The sequence below is a fragment of the Seriola aureovittata genome, chromosome 4 (assembly GCF_021018895.1).
Source record: "Seriola aureovittata isolate HTS-2021-v1 ecotype China chromosome 4, ASM2101889v1, whole genome shotgun sequence".
Taxonomy (NCBI): Eukaryota; Metazoa; Chordata; class Actinopteri; order Carangiformes; family Carangidae; genus Seriola; species Seriola aureovittata.
The window spans coordinates 27,418,029-27,438,086 of NC_079367.1; the positions used below are offsets into that span (position 1 = coordinate 27,418,029).

Below are 20,058 nucleotides of genomic sequence, written 5' to 3' on the forward strand. Positions count from 1 at the left end.
TTGCTTGTGTGTGTGTGTGTGTGTGTGTGTGTGTGTGTGTGTGTGTGTGCGTGTGTGTGCGCGCGTGCGTGCGTGCGTGCGTGTGTAGGTGTGTTCTGTCAGTGCTGGTCTATATGATTGGCTGGTGATTAAGACCGCAGGCTGCAGAAAGTTTGAGTTCCCCTTCATATTCTGTTTGAATGGACTCTTATTGGTTTTTATCTCAAATGGTCATACCAAGTTTGATGTAACATTTGCAGTGTGTAGTGTTCATCACTATTTATTTATTTATTTATAGGGTTCAGAATTTTGGAAATTGAAAAGATCCTCTCGTAAATTTTAATTGAAAACTCTACAACTCTCTAGGAAAGATGAGAATTTGATATGATGATCAAAAATGGAGTAGTACATTGAGCAGAATCATGGTCGACGGTGTAACCTTTGTGTGAATACAAATGTTTGTCTCGCATCATCAAGACCCAGACTAACTTCATAAAGTGTCCTGTTTACTAAAAATAGGAAGTCAGAAAGGTTTGTGGAGTTTGCATAAAAGTGAAAATGTGACACACTTTTCAACTTTAACTTTTAATCAGTCTGAGTTTGTAATTAAGCTTTCACAAGTGACTTTTACTGTAATGAAAAGGTACATGTGGTGTGATGAGTGCGCAAACTTTAGGCGACATGTATAGATGGACAGTAGTAGACTATTCCCTCTGTTGGTAAAACAAAAGTTAATTTAATGTGTTATTAAAAGCATGTCAAAAAAGACATCATTTGTTCAGCTGGTTTAAGGCACGTGCACCGGAAATGAGCAGTGGGCGTACTTTGTGGCGGGGAGAGAGTGGTTTGCGCGTGCAGCAGCCGGCACTTAAACCTGCTCTTACGCGCGGTCTCGTGTAGAAACAGCTCGAGACCACTACACAACAACATGAGCAGCTCTGTGACGTCTGAAGAGGTGACGGCGAAGTCGTGACCTGACCCGGTCTTTGTTTCGATCGCGTCTCATAGTTAACATCCACAGACCGGCTGCGGCCGCTCCGCGCGCACTGCTGCGCTTTGACGCCTCGGAACTACAAGAGAAAAAGGCGCGTGGTTGCTGTGGCAGGGATGAAGCTCGCGCTCACCTTCACCTGCCGGGCTCTGCTCGTCTTCCTGCTCCCGGGGTCGGTTCAGACCGACAGAACAGCGGTAAGCCCCAGACTAACTTCATAAAGTGTCCTGTTTACTAGAACTAGGGAGTCAGAAAGGTTTGTGTTCTGTCTCCATTGCAGGTGTTTTATTTGAAGCTGAGGGTTATGGTCACAACAACTGCTAACTATAGGCTACTAGTTAAGTATAAGTTAATTTACATTTTTGGGTTTGTACCTGAAAACTTTGAGTTTAGTGTAAAGCTTGAAAGTGTTTTAAATTACAAAATAACCACTCCACTTCAAGCACGTATTTATAAAGTATATAATGTAAGCTACATACAATACAAAAGTCTGACTTCTGTAATCATTATTAGCTTGTAATTATCAGTATTTTGAGAAAAATCGCATATACATGGGCTCAACTATAATAAAATAACTCAAGATGTAAAAGAACTAGTTCTTTTATATATTGATACTAATTTATTAGCCCTTGGCTCTGCCTTTTTTTAATCGGTTTTATTCAAATTTAGTTTTTTTGCCACTAACATAATCCTCTGTAAAATTTGACATATTTTGACTCATTCAACTTTTGCTGAATGTTGTATCCATGCTATATTTTCACCAAATGAGCCATTTTTAAATGTATCTTTAATTTAAAGCTAAAAAAGTTTAAGCTTTCTTAAAGTTGCAAACCTAAAAGTACAGGTCAACAAAATGTACTGAATAAAGATAGAAATAAAGCTAGGAAGAAAGAGATAGAAGATGGATTTTGTTTTATTTTACAGGAATTCGCCACAAAGTCAAACACTAAGCCATACAAATTAAATTTAGCAGAAACAAAGAAAGGCAGACTCTTCTTTACATCAATATCCTTGCTTTAACTTTTCAGGATAAAGAGTATACTTCTCAGCACTAGCCTACCCCTTTCCCTTTCACGACCTATAACAAATAGAAGAAAGTTTAATCTATGTAAGTTGCCTACTGTGTCGGGACGATAGCCACTAATGGCTCCAAAATACCAGGACTTATCAACTTTAGCTTGTAATTGGTTTAGTAAAACTGAACAGACTTAACAACACAGTCCCAGGCAGCAGCAAAGACGACATTGATTTTAAGGATAAAGAGATTAATCTTCATGTTTGATTCAGAAGTTGTCGTGTGTGTGTGTGTGTGTGTGTGTGTGTGTGTGTGTGTGTGTGTGTGTGTGTGTGTGTGTGTGTGTGTGTGTGTGTGTGTGTGTGTGTGTGTGTGTGTGTGTGTGAGAGAGTGTGTGTGTGTGTGTGTGTGTGTGTGTGTGAGAGTGTGTGTGTGTGAGACAGAGAGATCCCTGGAGGACTGCAGGGTAACACCAGCCAATAAGACCAAACCACAAACACACACATCGCTGCCAAGTAAATGTTTAATTTGCTACTCAGGGGAAACAGACAGGTGTGTGTGATATTTATGTGAGTACTCTGTATTTCTCCACTTCCCCTTGTTCATGTAGAAATATGGTAAGATCACTAGACACTATCAGAAACACTATAAACTCTAATAGGAATGTGACAGTGATGGTATAATAGAAAATACACAATATACATTGATGTCAAGTGTAAAAAACAAACAAATGAATATCAAATGTACAGTGTAAGAGCTTACAGAAATATGTGACTGTTAGGGAGATCCCAGGTGAAAATATACCAATAAATGCATTTTCACTATTTAAGATCACCGATATAGAATGTTTCCTCCAGGAAAATGTTAAAGGATTAAGCTGAATCCTTTCTCGATGCTTTTTGTTGGTTTTTTTTTCATTAATAATTAATAAGCTTCCAAGCAGCCATCAGTTTATTTTGCTTTCAATGAGACAAACATCAAGATTTGAAGCCACTTAACATCAGTAATGTGTAATAATTAATTGTCTTGTCTTCGGAGTAGGACCTTTTAGAAAAATGTGCTTCTGGGAAGCACTAACGCTGAGTGTAAGATAGTGTAAGATATTGCGGCCATAAACGTGTAAGAGTGTAAGATATTGCTCTTCAGCAACACAGTTAAAAGAAACCTGTGTAACTAAGCAACAGAGAGAGAGAGAGAGGGGCTATCTGACAATTTTACAAAACAAAACAAAAAAAAAAAACTTGATGTGTCAAGTCTCTGCAAGACTTTGTGTACTTGGCTCGGTAAATAAATCTGACAACTGAGCATATGCTTTCGAAATGGTCAGCAGTTAATGTGAAGTGCAGGTAATTTTGTTTTTTATAATTAATGGGCTAAAACATACAGAACTACTGGTCTGCTTCTTTATGGTTCATTGAAACAGAGCAGCACAGACACACTGTGTACCTGCAGAAACATTACAGTCTGATTCTTTGTCAGGAAAGTAAATACGTGTTTGTGTCCTGACATGTCTGACATGACTGGAGTCTGTGGACTCCAGTCATGTCATCATCGCTGAGGGCTGTGTGAAAGTGATGTTTGTACACACACACACATCTCTGAATCTCCTGAGATGTTAAATGTGTTGTCGTCATCCCTGCATGTGTGTATGTGTGTTAATGATCGGTTTAACACTTGCTGTACAGATTAATGGCAAAGAGAAAAAGCTGCGTTTACAAGTGAGCAATTCACTCCTCAGCAAGCTCCCGTACATCAGCACAGGCGGTTTGTTCAGACGCTAAATCCTGCTGCTGCGTGTCAACAGGCCTTTCAGCAGCATCATGATCCCTTTCTAGGCCAAACATCACATTTTGCAAAGCTCTGGAGATGAGTTATGTTCCCCTACAGCAGCCGGTTGGTGGTATCTGGAGGGTGTGAGCCAGCTTTTTCTGCTGCTAGCTCACTTCCTGTCTGCTCTCTCTCTCTGTCTCTCTCTCTGTCTCTCTCTCACTCTCTCTCTCTCTGTCTTTCTCTCTCTCTCTCACTCTCTCACACTCTCACACACTTTCACACACACGGCTGACATTTTATAGGCCCAAAAACACTGGTGGTAATTGTTTCAACACAGAGGATATTGTAGTTGCTGTACTTCTACCTGACAGACAGGAAATCCAGACTGCCCAACACTTTGCACCTGGGCTCCTGCCCTCCACTACTCCTGCCTTTTTTCCACCATTCTTCTGGTCCGTCTTCCTTTTCATCCATTCCACCCAGACTTTCATTTCTTTCTCCATTCTCTCTGCACACCTTCTTCAATTCCTTTAACCACATTTTCCCTCAATACCTCCTTTTATACGTCTAGTTTCCTATCCCTCCCTTCATTCTTCCCCTCGCTCCTATTTTCTTTCCTGTCTGTCTGTATTTCTCCACTTCCCCTCGCTCATGCCTCTCTCCTGTCTTTATTCTTAGCACCTTTTTCCCTGAATGCTTCTTATTCCTTCCCCCCCTTCATTATATCTTTCCTTCCTCTACTCTGATTTCTGCCTCATTTTTAATGGTGCTGCAGTCCTCCAACTCCCACTTTTTCCTCCTCTCCCTCCATGCTTCCCACCATTTTTTACCTCAACTCCTTTGCTCCTTCTTGCATTTCTTCATCTATTTTTCTATTCTTCCTCTCTTCAATCCTCCATTACCTCCTCTATGACTTTCCTCCACTTCTGTGAGCCTCCATTCCCTCAGTTCTTTATTCGTTCCTCTCCTTCTTTTCCATACTCATTTCCAAACCATTATTCGTTTATTTATCACCACATCTCTCCTTCCACCTCCCCCATTTCCTTGTTCCACTTCTCTCTCTTTTCCGTTTACATATCTTCCATCCCCTTCCTTTCCACCATCACTACTTTTTCACTTTCTATCCATTACAGTTTAACATTTATGCCCAAAACCAGTGGAACTGAAATTTTAATTTCATTTTTTTATATAGCATTACTGTGAGCTGGAAGATTCGTGTGAGAGAGATTCATCTTTACACTGAGGCCTTGACAAGAGGAAACATCAGAAACGGCTTTACTGTGTCAGCTGTTTGATGGGTTCAGCTGCAGCCGTGTGGTTCAGGGAGGGTTCTGGCAGAAAATTATTTTGTGCTTTGCTTGGACTGAAGCTATACTCTTCATGCACTGTTCCACTTTCCGGCCCTCAGTCTTCCTCCTCCTCCTCCCTCAATCACCTCCTGTATTTAACATCATCTTTCTTTCCAAGAAGGGATGTTCTGACATTTTAAAATGGTAGCTGATGTTTGGTGAACTTTCACTTAATGAATTCCCAGACTTAAAGTAAGACTTACCTAGATAGAGTCTGAATGGCATCGTCATTTGTTTACATTATTCTGTATATTTATTTAGAGCTGTAAAGGATTTTCATTATCAATTATTCTTAGATTATTTCTTCAAATAATAAACCAAACATTTTGTCAATAAAATATCAGAAAATAGGGAAAGATGCACATGATTATCAGCCAGAGCCCAAGGTGATGTCTTCTATTCTTTTCAACTGAAAGCCCAAAACACAACGCTTTTCAATCTATGATGAAAAGAAACCTAGACATTCCTGCTTTATAAACTTACCAAGTTCTATTTAAGCAGAACAGAAGAACAATTAACACTTTACTTTCATGGAGTGACAGACAATATAAAAAGAGGTGACAAGAAGAGAGAGAGCACTATCACAGGTTTCTCTCTCTCTCTCTCTCTCATGATTCAGACACATTGACCTGTGTAGTCAGTACATACGTTAATGTCTCAACAGTAAGGCACAGAGGCCTCTTTCACCAATAAATTATGTCAACACTGTTGAACACCACGGCAAATTTACTCATGTGTCTCAGAACTTGGAGGGAGTGTGTGTCCCAGAATGTGTGTGTGGAGTAGGAGAGAGAGGGGGGCGCTGGACAAAGAGGCACTGATGAGGAGTGAGGAAGTGGGGTCAGTAAGTAGACAGCTTTGTACATATGTGTGTGTGTGTGTGTGTGTGTGCTGTATGTGCGCTACGCTGCATGTTTTTAGTTCGTCTGTGTGGCAGTGGGACCAATCTAATGTATATTTTGGAGACGTGTGTGAGGCTGTGTGTGATTCTGAGCTGTGAGAGTGTTGTCAGGTGCCTAGAGGAGCATGTGGGAATAATTAAGATCATCACGCTCACCAGATTCTTCTCTGCTCTCCACACTATTTCACTCTCAAACCACAGATTTAAATGCTTCGGGCACAACTTATTTGTTAATCACTCTCAAGCACTAAAGTGTGTCACATTTTAAACACCCACATAGGACCTATCCTAAAAATAATGCTGATAATGTAGTTTATTTTAAAGAAATGACACCACAACAATAATTAGACAGGAGAGCATCTTAAAATTAGCAGCATCAATCACACGACTCATATTATCTCATGATTTTCCATATCTTCTCAAAATTCCTCTTATCTCTCTGAACAAAGGTCTTTTCTATTGGCACCACTGGGTGCTTTCAACAATGTCAGATGCTCCTGTTATTATGTCTTATTTATAGCCTACATAGTTTATCATTTTTGGATTCAGCACCAGATGTGCACGGTGCCCTGTGAGGGACATATGGAAAAATAATAATAAGAGTGGAAGACTCAACATAACTAGATGTTAAATGACAGTGTGAGGACTAAGCGCAAGTCAGAAGGATAATTTTTGACATTTGATCTGTGTATGAGAAAAGAGAGAAAGAGGAATTGCATGATGAACACTTAGTCACCATTGTAGAGATTGAATGTATTGGAGTAACAGATGAAATCCAACAGACAATTTGGAGACATATGACAACCTATATTTGATTTCTCACACAGTTACAGATTGAATGATGCTGTGTGAGAACAGTACCGAATTTTTTTTTAATTAATTTTTTTGCAAGTTATTTTTTTTGGCATTTTTGCTTTTATTCTGATAGGACAGTGAGAGATAGACAGGAAAGTCAGGGAGAGAGAGAGAGAGGGGATGACATGCAGCAAAGGGCCGTGGGTCGGACTCAAACCCATGGCTGCTGCGGTCAGGACTAAGCCTATGTGGTACGCACTTTACCTGGTGAGCCACTGAGGCGCCACAATAAAGAATTTTTCAATTTCAATTTTTCATTTCAATATTTTTGAAAGTGAATCTTTTATTTTGAGGATTTGAGCCATTGGTCTCTTTGTTGTTGCTCTTGGTCAGACAGGTGCAAAACTTTTGTTTTGCATAAGAGTTATGGAAAATATTTTCTCCCATCCAAAATGTGGCCCCTCTGAGCCTCTGTAGATATGTTTGGTAGCTTTGGGTGGTTGCCAACAAAATTCAGTGTAGAGGCTAATAGAGACTAATCTGCTGAAATATATTTTTCCTCACTTATGGCAAAATTATTATGGAAGCAATTTACCGAATATTTAAATGTTTTTGAATTAGTCAGCCCATAGAGGAAATAGCAGCATAGAGTATAAAAAGCTGTTGGCCAAGGATCAGTGTGTTTCTGTTGGCTGGTTACAGAGTTTAATAGAGTTATTCCAAAATATTTTGCTGTCAGAGACTCGTTTGACATTCGTGAAAAAGCTGCCTGTGTAGTAGTCTTGCTGTCTGGCACAGAGCCAATCTCCCTCCTCCCTCCTCTCACAGTTCCTGACTGCAGAGACAGAGTTGGACACACAGCATCTCTCTGCAGGGAGGATGCTGCCAGCCTCACCTCAATTATTAAAGTTTATTCACTCATTAGTTTGCCAAATTGGAGCTCTCACAGTTAAAATGTCAGGTGTAAGAAAGACTCCAACCCCCCACTCTCTGCTTCTGCTCGGCCATCCTGAAATGTCTTCATGTTCAGATGTGTTGACTGTCGTGACTCACACCCTCTCTCCTTTCTCACTCACTTTCTCACCCTCTTCCATTCTTCCCTGTTTCTTTCTCTCCCTCAGTCCAGTCTTTACAGGCATGACATAGAAAGGCAATTTATCCTTCACTGACAGGCCAGTCATGCAGGGACTAATGCCTTTCACTCTATCCCCTCTTTCCACCTGCAGTTCTCTGGACAGTTTCATTAGTGCACAGCCTCGCTCAGCTGTGAGAAAACAGTCAGAAAGTCACCGGATAAAAGGACACACAGAAAGTAGAGTTCTGCCTATGCAGTGATCAAGAAAAAAGAGAAATTTCTGCAGAACAGAGAAACAGTAGAAAACCATGAGAATGTATGTTTGTGTGTTTGTAGCCTTTCCTGATCACAGAAAACATGTGGCCCCGTGGGTGTGTCCTGGACTGTCAGAGGGGGCGCCACAGAGCCGTGTGTGGCAGCAACGGCAGGTTGTATAAATCGCTGTGTGCCTTCCAGAGGGCACAGTGCATCAACACACAGCTACGTCTCGCTCCACGAGCTCACTGCTCAGGTACACACCTTTACTGCTACGTCATCACCACCTGTTGATAATGTCTCCCATGGTGCTCATATGTTGACTGACTTTTTGAAATTTAAGCATCAAACAATATGTTATATATGGCATACATTCAAAAATAGACACATATAAGGACATATTTACATAAAAGGACACAGATTTACTAGGGTTTTATACAAATGGATGAAACATAGAGACACTCTTACAGGGTAACTGCACCCAGGAATTTAATTCTGCATGTGTTGTACAGCACAGCACTTCACAGTGCACTGTAGTCCAACACTACATCACTGATTATGTGTAGTCACAAGCACAAAAGCCTACCCCTGTCCACACACATTATGTTGAGTCTGGTCAGAAATCCAATGGACTTTTTCTACATGTAAGACTTTGTGTGGAGTTGCTCTTCAAATTTAATTAAAAACATTTATTCATTTCATTATATTATGATCTACTTTCTGATTGAAATGACAAAGTCAACAGAGGTGCAGATCACAGTGGAGAGTTCAGCAGGGTATACATGTCTGTGTTGATGTCAGTGAGCAGCAAATTACACTTTCCTCGCCCCCCATCGCCGGGGGGGATTGTAATGTCTTAATTTCCCTTTCATTTTAGATCTGAGCCTGTCCAAATGCCAGCTGGCTCGGGCTCAGGCCCTGGAGGCCAACGCCCACAGTGGTGGCAGCCATGTCAGTCCTGCAGCTGCAATGTTTGTGCCACGGTGCCATCAAGACGGTCACTTCCTGCCAGTGCAGTGCCACAACCAGACCGGATACTGTTGGTGCTCCACACCAGACGGCAAACCCCTCAGTGGGACCTCAGTCCTCCATCTGATCCCCAATTGCACTGGTCAGATACACTTTATTCAGAGTTATACAAATGTGTGGCAAATTAAAGGGAGAGATACCTTTGCCAAAGATTCTTTTATAAGATATAAGCGCTGTCTAACACATCACTCCAAAATCTTTAAATAGTGTTTAGTTGAGTTGAGTTCTGTTAATGCTAGGGAAATAGCATGTGGTTTTCAGAATCATCAAGCCATTCAGTGAGGCCTTGTGTCCTGTATGAAGCATCTGCATTTGTAATGTTCTAGTTTTTCCCTTTAATTTGTCACCGTCTGTATCAGCTGCAATTTAAAAATCAGTATCTAACTGTGGAATATTTATGCTATGTAATGAACTGAGCAAATAAATGAATGTAGTTAAATTTAACATCAATCTGTAAACCACTTTTCCAACAAATATGTTGCTTCCTGTTGCTAAGAGGGTTAGTTCAATAACATACAGTATAGACAGTGATTTTATTTGGGAGTCTGAAGTCTGAGGCTCCTCTTATGAAAGTAACACGAGAAAAGACAAACAGACCATGAGATGGTGATAATTATTCCTCAAAGTCCAGAGTAGACTTTCTTATTCGCTCAGTATAACTGGTCTCCTGCTGCTTCTGGAAGATCTTGACCAAATATTTGAGGCCACAGTTCTGTTACTTAAACTGAATCTGCTTGAAATCATATGTATTTTCCACATTGAGATGATCTGTTATCGTGAACAGATCACATCACCAAGTTGGCTCAGACCACTGATGCAGATTCAACTGCAGTCAAAGGTAAGAAAGATGTTTTTAGTATTTTTAGTCTTCACATGATACAGATCTACTTGGACCTATGCTCATATATACTGTACATACTTGTGCAATGCAGTCACTGAAAAGTTTGTTCTGTATCTTTCTCTTTTTTCTGCCTTTTTCTGGCATGATGCTGGTCGTCTCTCTGCCAGACACACCTGCAGGAACTTGAACATTCACAGACCACTTAACGCACCAAGACATGCCAAGAAAACGTCTCTGTCTGTCTAATTTTCCCTCCGTTTTGCTCTGATTCTTCTCATGCTTTCCTTCCTCTGTCTCGATGATTTCCTCCCTCATTCATGTGACATTCACTCACTCTCTTTTTTTATGTTCCAGATGAAGTTGGTGAACCTGGGCCGACGTTGGACCCCAGAAAATCTGCAGGTGACAAACCTGTGTTGTATACATAAAAAACAGTTACCATGGGTAACAGTCATTTACTGCTTACATGGAAATCACCATATTGTGCCAGCACTGAATATGACTTTCAGTTCTTTGTCCACTTACCAATAGACACACTCAACGGCCAAAGCAAATACCTGCCAAACCAAGTCCCTACTCCAGATACACCCCACATCTTGCTTCCTCTTTAAGTTTTTTATAATTGATATTTTTTTAATGTAATAATTTTATAACTGGACTTACATTCATCAGGTAGAGATAAACACCTCAAACATTAATGTCGTTCCATAACTGCTGGATGTGTATGCTAATTTACTAATCAGTTTACCATATCAACTTGAGAGGTGATAATATGTTAATGTTGTGTTCACAAACTGTTTCCACTGCCCCACTGTGGCTGTGAAAATCAATTATCTCAAGGTTAAGCAAAGGTAAATTGTCACTGTTTAAATCAATCTTTGATGTTACACTGTATATAGCCATGCTCTGATAAAGTACCTCTCTATTGTGTTTGGTGTAAAAGATCACAGACCAACGAGTGCTGAGTATAGTTTACTGACGTCACATTAGAGAACTTTTGAATATTGACTTTCAGATTTTTTGGACCTTTCTTCCCAGTTTTCCTTCACTCTCCTCTGTACAACATCTAATCAAGCACAAATACCATTCTAATATTGTCTTCCTCAGAGCTGACAGCTCCTCCTATTTGGGTGACCATTCTGATGAACTCTGTCAGACGACCCACTGGTAAGAGTTTACACATGTGTGTAAAAATATTCTTGTGTTGTTGTGTCTTGTTGTCTGCAAATACATTTATACTGTAAGTATAACATGACAAGTGGTGCTGTACTGGACTGCATTATATTGAGAGGTCTTTCTCATTTTCTGCCCTATCGTGTGTGTGTGTGTGTGTGTGTGTGTGTGTGTGTGTGTGTGTGTGTGTGTGTGTGTGTGTGTGTGTGTGTGGTGTGTGTGTGTGTGTGTGTGTGTGTGTGTGTGTGTGTGTGTGTGTGTGTGTGTGTGTGTAGACAGTCCTCAGACATGTGAGCGTGAGCGAGCATCACTGCTCTCTCAGATGCATTCAGCCTGGCAGGAAGAGCGTTTTATCCCAGAATGCACTGCAGACGGACGCTACAGCCCTGTGCAGTGTCACACTGCTACAGGTTACTGCTGGTGTGTCAGGGTTGATAGCGGCAGGCCTCTATCAGGCACCTCTGCAAGGTAATCAGTCAGTCAGTTAGTTAGAACTCAGTTCTGTTGCATTTTGTCTGGCCATTTTTCTTCCTCTTCTCACGTTCTCTTTTTCCCTGTCCCTTCCTTTTCCTTATGTTATTTTCTTTTCTTATCCGTTCCTGACTTTATACTGAGACAGATGTAATTATGCACGGGAGCATTTCATCTTAATTATCCAGTTTTACACCAGTTACTGTGACTGTTCCCCAGGTGGACTTCCATTAAAGGAAACACACAGAACAAATCAGAATGAACTGCGGTTGGGCTGCTCTGTTCTCCAGGGGTTTTATCAGTGTTGTTGATGCTCAGCTGCTCACAAGCTCCTGAGAGGAAAGTGTTGGATGTTTTCTTTGGTTCACTGGTGTGACGAAAACTCCCTGCGGCCTCATGATGTTTTTTTTTAGTCTTCCTCTTGACGAGCAGTGTATATACTCTCTCTGATTGTATTATAAAGTATTTAATTGGCTTTACCAGGGAAAGAAATTCACAGTTGACCAATTAAATAATACATTTGTTTTGCCTCTCGGCAGATAAACACTATTTTTATATCACCAGATTTATCTAAATGTAGCATCGTATACAGAAGAGCCAGATACATTTTGCATTTGTGCACAATTTCAGAAATTCAGATATTTAAATCCACTCCCACAAATATCTACATTGGCCCACAAGGGTCAGTTGAGGCATTCCCACCAACATACACTATGACATTTAACTTGATGAGAAGAAATGTGAGCTGAATAACTCACAGCCCAGTTACTACACTCCTAATTACCCATGTGGTGATATTTTATAATGTGGTATGGGTATTATTTCCCTCAGGACTTTCTGGATTCAACTTTGCTTTTCTTTCTGTGCACATGTTCTGTGCTCAATCTAAAGAGTGGCAGTGAGTAAGTAGACCACCGATGTGACCACCTTCAGACGTGTTTTACATGATAGTGAGTAATATACGTTGATTAAATCTTTGTATACTGCTTATAGAAAAAAGTTAGCTTTGGATCAGCTGAGCCAGACATTAACCAGTTTATTAGGTACACCTATCTCAACCTAATAAGGCCTAGGCCTATGATAATCATACTTTTATAAAGGTGATAGTGTTTCTCTTTAAAGTGTGTGTTTATTTCACTTTACTGTCAGTTCGGCTGTCGTTTGCGGTGCAGTTGAACTGTACTGTGTTCCTAATATTGAGTCTGCTTCTGTCGTTCTAAATATGTTGGCCAACAACTAGAAGCCCTTCAGAGTATAACACAATACAAGGTATAATACAGTGTATTTACTCACCAGGTATTTAAATGTGAATGCAGGCCATTCATTTCTGATCTGCAGAGTCAGCAGTCCACTTACATTTCTTGTTCTTTAATTCTCATATATCCTTTAAATGTCATGTTGGTTAATTGACAATTTAGTTGTTGTTTTTGTCTCTTTGCAGGAATCGTATCCCAGACTGCACAGGGGCAGAGGAGGATCCAGACAGAGCAGCCAGGAGGTTCAGGGAAAAACCTCTGCCTGGTAAATATGACAGTGTCTAAAATTACCAAAAAAATCTGTATTTTTTTTAAATGTAAATGCATTGTCATGTTTACTTCATTTACAATTTATAAAACATAGTGATTCAGTGTGTCCCCAACCCTGAGGGAGTAGATGGACACAGAGCAGCAAACATGGAACAGGAGGGAAGTCAATATGTTGATCAGGCGCTCTGCAGCAGGGTAGACTGTTGTCATGTGGAGCGGCCACAGCGACTTAAACATGCTTCTCTATTCTGTCCCCACAGGGTGTCCTGGAGCCCGTAAGGAGCAGTTCCTACAGAGTCTGGTCAGAGCTCTGCAGCTGGAGGCAGAGCATGCTGGGAGTCCCTACAGGTAAATCTGTCTACTGTACATCACAGCAGGTGCACTGTAGCAGTCTTTGTAGGAGTGATTAATGTTCAAGACTGTGTCCAAAATCACTATAGGGTGTTAATTATATAGGGAGTATTGACTGAGTGGGGAGTGTTTTCAGCCACAGTTTGTTTTTACGTCCTGAATACAGCTGGCCTGGATTTAAATGGCTCCTTCATGTGATGATTGTTGTGTATGCTCTACAGCATGCTGTTTTCACTGGGTGACCTTTGACAAGTGCAATTTAAAAAATAAAAATCTGGTATGGGTTTACATGACAAAATAAATATTTTTTTCATAATAACATAATTAATTGATTAACATAAACAGATCAGGGAATACACATGACTTGTTGTATCTTGAGAATCTAAAGCTCTGCATTAAAGGTGCCTTAAAGATAAATAAGCATATCTTGTTTAATATTTAATATTTCTCACCAAACTGCACTCATTGCTCTGAAGCTTTATCTTTGACATCATCTTGTTATAATCCTCTTCTCCTTTGTTTTTTTCCTGTTGCCTCCTTGTTAACTTTACAGCACATTACTGCCACCAACTGTGACCACCCTCTGAATTTAGCAGAAATTTGCATCATATATGTACTTGTGTGTTTGCTTGTTTAACTTGACGTAGTAACAGTGTGGGAACCTGTTCGTCGTACTCTAACTCAGGCTAAATTATACGGTCTTTACTTACCACATGTTGGACTTCAGTGGATGCATAACTCTTCCTCTGTCATGTAGCAGTGCTGAGACACTGCTCTGAATGCTGAATGAAAACTAATTTCACACTTGAGAGAGCAGCACAGATCTGATCACGTACCTGATTAACTGAACTAAACTGAAGGGAACAGAACAAATCCATCTGTTTCCCTGTTCTGTCTCTCTGTGCCAGTCAACACGTTAGTCCACTACTAACCTCTTTCCATCCATCTGTTTCTCTCTCTCAGGGCATTTAAAAAACATCCCTCTGTTTTGACTCACTTTTTTATCTTCTATTTTTTCTTGACATTTCTGCTTTTTAATGAGATGTAGACAGTAGAGGGAGACAGGGAAGGCAGGGAGAGAGAGAGGACCAGCAAAGGGCTGGGGCGTCCCTCACTTTTTCATCTTCATAACTTTCTCTTTTCTTTCACCGCTTCTCATTTTCATCCATCTTTGTTTTATCCTTCACTTCACTCCGTCTATATCATGAAAATGACCATTTTGTGTTTCAACAGATGCCTCTCCCTCTCAATTCAATTCAATTCAATTCAATTCAATTCAATTCAATTCAATTCAATATGTTTTAAATACACACACACACTCACACACACACACACACACACACACATACATATAATCTATGTAGTAGAATAAATCACGTATCTTGCTGCTTTCATGGCGCTGACACTGTTTTCTCCAAGTGGATGTTGCATTTTAGTCTGGACACAGAGAGAATCAAAACTTTTCAATTTACATATAACTTTTGAAAAAGAACTTTGTTGTCTTCATATGTGGCACAATGTAGCAGGAAGTGTTGCTCTGTCTCCATCTGTCTCTGTGGACAGAGCTGACACAGCCTGTCTTCTCTTGGCAGCCAGGTCTGCCTGTGTCAGCCAGTCTCTATCCTCAGTGTGTTCACTGAGTCTGTACATAGTCAGGGTCTTTCTGAGTGTCTGATCCCTCACGGTGGTCAGATAGTCTGCTGCAGTGTACTGACTGTTTTTGTGGCGTATGTCCAATAGTTAATGTGATTTTCTTGTTGTTGAGCTGTAATTTGGTTGGTCCAGATTGTGTGATGGCTGATCTGAGGCCTGGTGCTGTTGGAGGAGCTGAGCCTCAGGATCAGCTGGCTGAGGGGACTCTTCTCTATGTTCTCCTCTTGGCAGTGAAAGGCTCTCCCTCTCTGGTTCCTCTCTCTTTCATACACACACACACACACACACACACACACACACACACACACACACAGTACTCAGGTTTCATCGCGATCGTTTTTCCCCTTCCTGAAATCTTTGGTTTTGCTGTTTGATGAATTTCAGGTTTGTTTGTGTCTGATACAGGAAATTGAATCTGTGTTTTTTTTCTCCCTGTTTAGCTGACTTTGTTTTTCAGCAGGCTGCCACGTTCTGGTGACATTTGATATTTAATATTTATTGAGTTCTTCAGATGAACTGTGAATAGAAGTGTTGGGTTAAATGTAGTCGAGGTGCAAACACTCAGGAAGACTTTATCAGGAGCCACAGAAAGTCTCTGAAGATGCCAACTTCTTGTTCAATAATCCCTCTTAAAGAGCTGACCTGAAATCCTGATGTTAGTTAGTTAGTTTCTCAAGACGACTGAAACTGGTTTCAACAAAGTCTCTCACACTTTGGGTTTGCTCTGGGCTTTGTCTTTCCACCAGGTCTGCAAACGCACCTCCTTCCAATGCTCCTTCTCCATTTTCAAACACTCCATCCTCCACAACTCCTTCCTCATCTTCCTCCTCCTCCTCCTCACCTCTGAACGTTGCTCCCTCTACTACTCTGGAAGCCGTGGACTCCTCTAGACCAGAGGAGGTGTTGCAGTGGCATTTCAGTCAGCTGGACGTGGACTCCAGCGGGGTGCTGAGTGAGCGTGAGGCTCGACCCCTTCGTCAGTTCCTGCGACGGAGGTTGAAGCCGCGACGGTGCGCCAAGAAGTTCGCTCAGTACTGTGACAGAGACGGAGACCGAGGCCTGACGCTGGAGGAGCTGAGAGTCTGCCTGGGACTCTGAAGTGGGTTAGAGCCGTGTGTGTGTGTGTGTGTGTGTGTGTGTGAGAGACTGAAGTGTAATCTAAAGCGTATTTGGTAAAAAACCCTATTTTCAAGCAGGTTGTTTCCAGTGTTTTTCACGTTACATTTTCTTTTTAGCTACGTTCACAGTGTTTTTCTCACTGCATGTCATGATGAGTATCTGCAGTAAAATACATCAGTACCCTATAAAACAGGGATATAATTGTTTTTTGTATGCAGTTGTAAACTGCATAAAATCAAGAGGTTTGTTATTTCGACGTGAGGATAATCAAATACTTTTTATAAAAACTGTGAGAAATAGCCACAAACTCTTAAACTGTAAATACTGTGTGATCTGTGAAAAAAAAAACGAACTAATTTTTTCTACCTTAAACGTTTTTCTCAGGAAAAAATTGTTTCCTACTGTGAGTGAAGATTTCATTTTACGATGTGTTCTTATTTTATAGTAATCAAAACAGTATAGTGACCTTAACAAGCCATAGCTGCACATCTTAACTCAACACTGACTCAGGCGACAAAAAACCTAATAAAATATTATTAAGTTTAAGACACAATACAATAAAAGATTTTCAGTGTCAAAAAAAGATGTCGATTTCAGTGGCATAGTCTCACAGAAAGTAATGTGCAGACTGTAAATGTTCCACCTGTTCTGAGCCAATTAACCAGTTAACCTCGTTCAGAGCAGCTGCAGCAGTAACCACAGGGAGCCAGGTCCCCGCTCCGCCTCCAGCTGGTGCTCCGAGCAAACCTGCTCACGCCACTGAAAACTCATTTGGTGTGTATCGATCGGTGTATGAGTGGAGGTCGGTCGTGTGTCCTTCTTTACTTTTAGAAATTACCATTTAAAACTCAGGTGACAATCACATTTCCATGTTTACTTTCATTACATTCCATTTTTCTACGAAGAAAAAGTTGTTTAAACTCAGGCTTCCAGCTCAGTGTGTGTGTGTGTATGTGTGTGTGCGTGTGTGCACGTGTGTGTGTATGTATGTATGTATGTGTGTGTGTGTGTGTGTGTGTGTGTGTGTGTGTGCACGTGTGTGTGTGTGAACATAATACAGATGTGTAGTTGTTTTCCCCTGCGTGCACAGCTGTCAGACACACACTCACACACACCCTTCTCAGCGCAGCGTCACCATGACTCCTCATTGGTCCGCTGCCTGAGATAAAAACGTCTTTTTCTTCTCCGGGTTGTTGCTCCTGTTGATCCCGGGAGAGCCGAGCATTTTCGGGCCGCCAGCCAGACACATTACACCCACCAATGTCTGAGTGTTAATGTACCTTGGTGAAATCAAAATAAATGTTGGCAGCAGTAAAACGACCTCCTTGTCAGGGAGCTATCAATCACAGCTCTGTCATGACACCAGCTCACTAATCAGGCAGCAGCAGACGTCTGACAAAGACTCTTTTTCAGAATGAATATTTATGACTTTCCTGTTGACCTACACAAAACAAAACATGCATACAACATACAGAGAACTTCTAGTGCCGCACTATACAGATCCCACTGACCTACACTGAAATACATTAACAATCTGAAGCATTCACGTGGCTGTGGTTCAGGAGATAGAGTGGGTCGTCCACTAATCTGAGGTTCAGGGATTCAATTCCCAGCTCCTCCAATCCACATGTCAAAGCGTGCTTGGGCAAGATACTGAACCTCAAAATGCCTCTGATGGCTGCTCCATCAGTGTATGCGTGTGTGTATGGGTGTGAGTGAATTGTAAAGTGCTGAGTCTAGTCTTAGAGACTAGAAAAGTGTTATAGAAGTGCAGTCCATAAGTCTTTCGTGCCAAAGTAGTCAAAATGTAAATCCCTTCTGACATTAAAAATTTCAAGAACAGTTTTGTGTTAAGCCATGCTGCATTTAAAATAATAAGTGAAATCACACTTCAGTTATCCAGTGTACGAATGACTTCATCATGTGGCCCAAACAACAATGAAAGAAAAAGTGAGTAAATTGAGACTGAGTTAAGATTTTACTGTCAAAATAGTATTTTCAAAGTCAAGAATGAACTTTGATTCTCAAACTTGAGTTGATAAACAGTTACTATCCAGCATTTTAACTGACTGCTCACTTCAAACCCCACACAGTCTCAGGTTGTGTTTCCAAAATGAAGAGGACTGACCTGACAGTGGTTTGAAATTGTGGTCATTTTGAGCTATAAGGCAATCATTATAATGTAATGTGTCATTACAGTCAAGTACAAAATAGATCAAAATGCACTTCTGTCCAATAGCAACCTGTAGAAGATTGGCAGCTCCAATTTGTATGACTCTGAGCACTTACAAACAGCAGACATGCTCAGTTTTACAGTAAGATTGGAAGAAAAAAGGTTAGATTTCCCCTTCTTTCTCATCAAGTGTACACAGACGCTGGGTTCAGCTCAAGATGGGGAGAGGGGAGATAAGTCAGGCTGTGAAAATATAAACAGGGAGAGTGAGTGAGAGGACGAGCAGAGCAGTAAGGTGAAGCACAGAGATAGAGCAGTTTCCAGGCGAGCAGGAATTCAAGGGTGGCTGATAGAAAGGAGGGGGGGGGGGGCAGGAAGGACAGGAGAGGTGAGGGGCTGCTGATAATTCAGAGATTGAGGAAAAAGCCATGTAGAGTGTGAGGAGGGAGGTGTGGCATTAAGCTAACATGTGTCTGGTAGAGATAGCAGTGACCTCCGGTGGTGACGGAGGAGCAGGCTCCCCGGAGACGCTGCCAACAGCCAGCAGACTCATGTTCACTGGTTGAACCGTAGTTTGCTTTTTACTTTTCCTCCTTGTTGGTTTTTAATATATTTATTTTCTTCCCCTCTCTCTTTCTCTTTTTCTTCAAGGTCAAAACCTCAGAGAGCAACAAGAGCAATCACCTGATGCCAAAGGCCAACCTGTTTCCTGTCGTCTTCCAGGGTTCTATTTATTCATTCATGCCATCATGGACTTGTCATTACATCCTTTTTTTCCAACTCTGATTAAAAGACAAAACATTATGCTCATCCATCATCCTCATTCCCATCAGCTCTTCAGGATATATTATTTGTCCTTTAAATAAAAATTGAATTAAACATAATTCACAAGTTTTTATTTCACATGTTCATCGGTTTGATATTTGTTATTGATTTTGGACTGAATCTGCTGTTCTGTTCCTTTCTCCTCTCCCTAATCTCTTATCTCCCTTTCCAAACATCCTCACCATCTGCCCTTCCCTTCTTCTCTTATCCCAGCCTGCTTTCCTTTGTTCCCTGCCTCCTTCCTATAATCCTTTCTTTCTTTCTGTTTTCTTCTCTGTTTGGTACATATTTTGCTTTCCCGTATTTTGCAAATGTATTGCCAATATAGTGATGTAACATATCATATATTTTAGATCATTTCAGTCTGCAGCACTTTCAAAGACACTTCAGTGTTTGTTGATTGATTGTGACTTGAAACACGAGCATGATGAAGTAATTTCCTGATTTTCCTAAATGTGATTTCATTAAATGATGGTTTCATCTCCTTTTCGTTAATCTCAGCAATGACATTGTGAATATTGTTTGTCTCTGTTTGATGCCAGTAACAATCAGTGGATGTTACATTGTTTGTTTGGTCTCACAGGCCGCTGGTTGTCACAGCAACAGCTGTCCCAATCATTGTTTCACAGTCAACAAATCACCAGATAAACAGGAAGCAATAGAGGAGCAGCAGATCTCATAACAGCCAAGTAGGATGCATTTGCTCCTGTCCAAGGTTGTCACTGTAGCTAAATGTGATCAGATGGGATGTTAACAAGGCACCATGG

General features: G+C 40.9%; 1 protein-coding gene across 2 annotated transcripts; it reads left to right on the forward strand.

Moving 5' to 3' along the window:
• Nucleotides 1-79: 79 nt before the first annotated feature.
• On the forward strand, nucleotides 80-19,782 carry LOC130168350 (SPARC-related modular calcium-binding protein 1-like). Of its 2 annotated transcripts, none has more exons than XM_056375134.1 (11): nucleotides 80-1,167; nucleotides 8,212-8,386; nucleotides 9,008-9,241; nucleotides 9,944-9,997; nucleotides 10,355-10,402; nucleotides 11,108-11,167; nucleotides 11,449-11,641; nucleotides 13,086-13,165; nucleotides 13,431-13,518; nucleotides 15,921-16,277; nucleotides 19,118-19,782. In XM_056375134.1, the coding sequence occupies exons 1-10, from the start codon at nucleotides 1,087-1,089 to the stop codon at nucleotides 16,270-16,272; spliced, it is 1,365 nt and encodes a 454-aa protein (XP_056231109.1). In that variant the 5' UTR covers nucleotides 80-1,086; the 3' UTR covers nucleotides 16,273-16,277; nucleotides 19,118-19,782. The 2 variants fall into 2 exon arrangements, with proteins under 2 accessions (XP_056231109.1, XP_056231108.1); XM_056375133.1 differs by having other exon boundaries at nucleotides 15,921-16,273.
• Nucleotides 19,783-20,058: the final 276 nt, after the last annotated feature.

Bases quoted from the DNA above. Each gene is read 5' to 3' on its own strand.
- LOC130168350 (XM_056375134.1), top strand. From the start codon at position 1,087: ATGAAGCTCGCGCTCACCTTCACCTGCCGGGCTCTGCTCGTCTTCCTG. The intron at 9,242-9,943 runs GTCAGATACACT...TATCGTGAACAG, and splicing joins TCTGATCCCCAATTGCACTG to ATCACATCACCAAGTTGGCT. The intron at 11,168-11,448 runs GTAAGAGTTTAC...GTGTGTGTGTAG, and splicing joins CTCTGTCAGACGACCCACTG to ACAGTCCTCAGACATGTGAG.